Source organism: Coenobita brevimanus, chromosome 31, assembly GCF_032717465.1.
Source record: "Coenobita brevimanus isolate Jiangsu-jjx chromosome 31, ASM3271746v2, whole genome shotgun sequence".
In the NCBI taxonomy this organism is placed as follows: Eukaryota; Metazoa; Arthropoda; class Malacostraca; order Decapoda; family Coenobitidae; genus Coenobita; species Coenobita brevimanus.
The window spans coordinates 7,717,079-7,723,078 of NC_136984.1; the positions used below are offsets into that span (position 1 = coordinate 7,717,079).

A 6,000-nucleotide genomic window follows, 5' to 3' on the forward strand; every position below is an offset into this window, starting at 1 on the left:
ATTTATACCTACATAAAATACGTGTTTCATACATACAGCTATACATTATTACATCTACAAAGTAATACAGAAAATATACCATCACAGTTACTCATTGAGCGATTAAAAGAACTGTATTAAACATTTATTAAGTAAAGCTACCTAGTGGAAACATATAAATTAAGTTACAAGGAAAACCATAAAACAAAAAAAATGGCCAACACAAATGATGTTAGCAAGAATGAACATCTTCAACACAATCGTGAAGACAATGATTTCCACACAATGCTGACACACATATTACCCAAGATAGGTACAAGTGAACAACAAGTCAGTGTATATAGTTAATACCGTATATAGTGTATATATATTTTTTATATAAAATAACAAAATATGGGACTATATAATATCATTTTCAGTAATATCTGTGCAATATAAACTAAACTTTAACAAAGTATCCCAAGGAAATTAGCCAGTAATTATGCAACCATGAACAACATGGAAAAAGCGTACACATCGAAGAAAAACAAACTATAGAAAATCAATACATACAAAAAAAAAAAAAAGAAAGAAAAAGTAAGAAAGAAAAAAAGAGAAATAGAGTAAGATCACATAACAAACAAATGAAAATAAGTGTAAGTGTTACTATATATGCCAAAATACCACATAAACTACAAACATAAGCAAATTGTTGTCTCCACAAGCAAGTGGCATGACACATCATCACTATCATCGACCGCAGCATATGTTAGGACTGCAATTATTACAATTATGTAACTCCATATTATAATTATGTAACGACAAACGATTGCATTATGTTACACTTGCTACAATTATGTAACTACAAACAATACTACAAACAATATGTACCATTTATGTAACAGTTGCAATAACAAGATGTAACTTTTATGTAACTTTAACTACAATTATGTAACTACAAACGATATGTAACAGTTATGTAACGACAAACGATTGCATTATGTTACACTTTGCCAATTAACAGTTGCATTAACAAGATGTAACTTTTATGTACCATTTATGTAACAGTTGCATTAACAAGATGTAACTTTTATGTAACTTTACAATTATAAGGCCAAGACACTTATGTAACAGTTGCATTAACAAAATGTAACTACAATTATAAGGCCAACACATGTATGCATTTCATTACAATACCCCAAGTACATACTGTATTACAGTTAAATAATTTACTTTAATGCATTTATTCAAATATGTATACAACTTGTTTAAAATGTAATATTACTGAATAATCACTATTTACTATGAATATTATATGTATACAATATTCATACAATTATGTTACTTTTACAATATTATGTATTTCACTTAATTAGCTTATAAGTTCATTATAATGTGTATATAGTGTGTATTAATATGTTAGGACTATTAACTGTCGATGGTACGCCATTTTCGCGTGACCGAGCAATGTATTGGAACTCCATATTATAGTTACAAATCATAATAGATAAATAGATAAATAGATAGATAGTCAGCTCTATGCAAGCCTGGGAATGGGAAATGAGCTTGCATATTACACTGAGGAAAGCTGACGACAGAGTGGCCAGTAAGGAGATGATGCAGTTAGTTGTCAGCAATCCACCGGTGAACAAAGCCTTAGTGACCATACACACACATACACACATACTCACACACAGGCTTCTAGAACTTTCCACCCACAAGGAACACACGTGATACGTCTCCTGTTTCACCAGAATTTAGGAAAGAGAGGGCAGAAAGAAGCTAGCCTTACAACAGACAGGTCGCAGGGAGAAGGGCTTAGCAACTTGACAGAGAGACAGAGAAAGCGAGACAGAGAGATAGCTAGCGGGACTCTACTTATTACTCCGCTCTGTGTGAGAGACTTGTTAATATTTCCAAGACAAATAAAAATAGTCCCATACTATTCTTTACCTCTCCTGTCACTACATGACAAATGGGAAAGAAGATTATCTACTTACAAGCTACTCAAATATAACAACCGCTCGCCCACAAGTCTAATATATATAAAACTCCACAACAAGTAACTACAAAGTCTTTTTATGACATTGGTTCCTGTGGCAAAGTGCGGCCAAAAAGATGTGGCATGCCACGCTTCCGTGAGGAGCAAGAGAGAAGCACAGTGCTGTTGCAGTGTAGTACTGATCTCCTTACCCTGCGATGGCGAGATAAGCGTCATGTGCACACGCTATCAATTGTGCTCACAGGTGCTCTTGTCAACACAGAGAAAGTAGATCGTGTGATAGGTGAGCGTATTCAAAAGCCAAATGCACTCACAGACTACAATCATAACATGCGCTTGGTTGATAAAAACGACATGCAGATTGGTAGTGTGTAGTGCATTTGTCATTGTATCAAATGGGACAAAAAATTCTTTTTCCACTCGGTAGACATGTGTGTTTTGAATGCTCATCACTACTACTGCCAGAAAACCGGAAAGATGATCTCGATGCGGAAGTTCGTGCATGATTGTGTGTTCAAGCTATTGCAGGAGTACGGTCACCAGTCGGCAGTGCCAAGGGAGCACAGAAGTGAGGTAAAATACACACAAGATAGACTTGCTCCAAAGGATTGGGTAGCGCAGCACTACATGGTGAAGTTGCCTCCACCCACTGAAGCACAAGGCATTGCAAGAGAGTCAAGATGTGCACATTCGTGCTGCCACGTCTTTGCAACCACAGAGAGGTGGCAACGAGAGTGAAAGCTCACCACCTGGCAGTGCAACACATGCAAGGTGCCTCTCTACCCTCCCTGCTTCCCTGAGCATCATTCCTTGGTGAGGTATTAATCAGTGATTGTGTAAATAGTGCAGTGTAATTATAAGTGTGACTGTAAATAACTTTGTTTATTGTACTGTGTTTATTTCTAAAAATAAGGAATTGGAATGGTGTAAGACTAGTAAGTGTTTGGAAAAGGAAGGGGAAGTAAATAAGCCTCGAAGATAAAGTGAGATTCAAAGATAGTGACTTATCTATGTTTACTCAAGACCCGCGAAGGGAGAGCAGAGAGGGGTAAGTGTTGGCCTGGCCTGACTCCACAACTCGCACTATGCACGAGATTTTTTTTTTTTTTTTTTTTCATCCCTTCAGTGTATTACGTTTGCCTCCATTTATTTTTCATTACTGTTTTCCATTTCTGTTGCTCTTGTATTTGACTGTAAAATACTCATATTCGATGTAAAATACTCATATTCGATGTTGAATGCTGTTGAAAGATATATTTACAAGCGCAGGACACCAAAATGCATTCTCTAAAGTGACCGTGCTAATCTCAAACAATATCGTCTTTTGACCGTGTGAAGTTTCCCCAGAAAGACAAAGGGAGACCCAATATCTCGGCCCAGACAGAAAATATCTTTCTTCTCCTTTGCAACAAGCAGACAGCATCTAACTTTACGATAATAACACACAGGATAAACAAGAAATACATTAATATATGAGAAAAATACTTGTTTGGGGTCTATATTTACGTATTGTTTCGGATTTTTTTACTGTTTTGGAGCATTTAACATATTCCTTGCCTATAGCATTTCATCATTGTTTCAGGCATAAACGTGGTGTCTGCGTGGCTCGTAAGGCCTCCACTCCCCTACCGCTAATCAGCTTAGGCAAGTTGCTAGTCGCGTCTCGCCTCGACTTTCAACCCTCACGGGGAAGCCTGTACACTTTGTGACTGACATTTTTCTCTTTTAGGTCTAAAAATAGAATCTCTCACCTCTCTTTTCCCACAAGCTCCACTACCCAGACGAGAAAAATAACTCGATACTACCATAAACGTAATGAACACCAAAAAATGAAATAAATTTTTTTTTTTTTTTCTTATTCAAACCTCACGTATTATGTACTGAAATACTTCCTTGTCATTTCACACCATTTGAGCACCACTCATTGTTGTTATGTAAAAACATTATATATAACACTTTGTGCGATGTTGCACTGCGGGAGGACCACACCGAGGACGATATCATCTGCCAATATTTTCGTAACAACGCGTTCAATTGCACGCCACAGGATGGGTCTAGGAAGCTGAAATTTGCACTGAAAGGTGCATCGGAACTTGCTCTTCAGTATGGCAACAGCAACAACAAAAAATTATTTTTCGAAACTTCGAAAAATGACTGCGGGGTCGGCCAGTAGGGCAAGGAAAACTCCACACATTAGGCCTCGCAGGGATTTATATATCCAGCCAAACCTACCAACCTAATTACTTCAGTTTCATGACTTATGTTATATCCTCTTCTTGCTAAGTTTAGATGTCCTTAACAACCTCGTATTGGATTTATCGAACAGTAGTTTGTCAGATGTGAGATTCATACATCACTATGGCTTTTATTCTATTTTTCGTTTCTCTAACGGATGAGAATTGGACCCAAGCTGAAAAAGCGATTATTACTTGTTAAAAAAAAAAAAAACAGTTCATCACAGCTCTTAACGGGTGAGAATTACGCCTACATTGATGCAGTTTTTTTTTTTTTTTCTCAATATTAGCCCAAGAAATGGATTATAATCCCCTCCCCCTCCTGTATTTGTACTGAATTCCTGATAATTCCCAAACCCGTCTAGCAGCAGAGTCCAGCCGATCAATGTATTAGTCTTTGAGACACTAATTATAACCAGGAGAGAACTGGGCCAGACTGGAGTCCACAGGGCGGCTCCAACAATCTTTCCCTGTGTCTAACTGGATGCTAGACAATATGTTCTAGGGACTTGAACCATATTCAGACCGATTCTTCAGTTAAGGATTTTTATAAATACCTTAAGATTGTTTGCGAATACGAAGTCAAATTCTTGACATAATCTCTATAGGAGCATCTAAAGCCATTCTTGTTCCTTTCAAGGCCAAGAGCCCCAAAGGGTCAGGCAATACACAGCTTGGCTTTTCTAGTTAGAGGGATGAGAGAAACAGCCACAGTGTAACCTTCATTAATAACCACATTATTTATAGTATACATTTTTTATCATTATTTTTCCAGGATCAGATGGATCGTTTCACAGCCTGCGTCAATGGATTGGATTAATTAAGGACAAGAGTAACACCTTCAGTCCGATGACGTATTATGCTATGTATTATCGTTGCCTTCAGACGATTTTATTCAGATGAGGTTGACTTAGGTTGTGATGGGGTTTATGGAGTATATGTTTAACCATGATATAAGTGATGATTTATTCTGAGTTGAAGTGATTGTTTGAAGGTGGCAAGGATACACACACACACACACACACACACACACACACACACACACACACACACAAAGTGCGTCCGGATACATGGTGTTGAAAGTCGTCTCTCCCTGGAAGACCTTCGATTGGATTCAAAATAGTCCCCACATGTCCACCCCTTCCCCTTCACTACCACTAGGTCATATTTTATTCTTGACACCTCCGGACGATTTTACTTAAATTGGGAAGGACGTGTCTTAATGAAGGAGTTAGAGAAAACTAAGATCTAACTCTCCTTCCGTTTGAACAGTCTCCCCAAAAAGAATATAAAATCATCTGGAGACAGCAAGAAGAAAAATGGATCACCTTTCTTTTGTGAAGTGCGTAAGGTAACAGTATAGTTGTTAGGTATATACGCTTTACTAATATAACCAACGTTATTTTTTTTCTTTTTTGTATCTCTATAAGTCAATGTGGATTAGGTAATTTCCCTACTTGCGTGCTTCCTTCTTGCACATTTCTAGATCCTACATCACCCTTTCCTTACGACGGAAGAAAAAAGTTACAGTGATGATGATGATTTGCCAGAATTCGTTGTATATATGTTGACTGAAATGAAGGAAAGAAGGGAGGTTCCAGAATAATAATAATAATAATAATAATAATATGATGATGATGATGATGATGATGATGTGGATAAGGATGAAGAATCCCCTACACACACTACGCAAATCTGTTCATTTCTCCATCTGCTCCTCTGTGTTATGTCTCAGCCAGAACTAACCAATTACGTCCCTCAGGCTAATGACTTCCATATTTCTAAACTTATTTTTAATACATACAT

At 37.2% G+C, this 6,000-nt stretch overlaps 1 protein-coding gene across 1 annotated transcript in view; it reads left to right on the forward strand.

The window, feature by feature from the left end:
* LOC145395415 (uncharacterized) overlaps positions 1-5,738 on the forward strand; it is a 171,069-nt gene extending 165,331 nt beyond the window's left edge. Inside the window, exon 6 of the mRNA XM_080269019.1 lies at positions 4,970-5,738. Within this exon, the coding sequence (XP_080125145.1) occupies positions 4,970-5,014 (45 nt within the window). The 3' untranslated portion in view covers positions 5,015-5,738. The remainder of the gene's footprint in view (positions 1-4,969) is intronic.
* Positions 5,739-6,000: the final 262 nt, after the last annotated feature.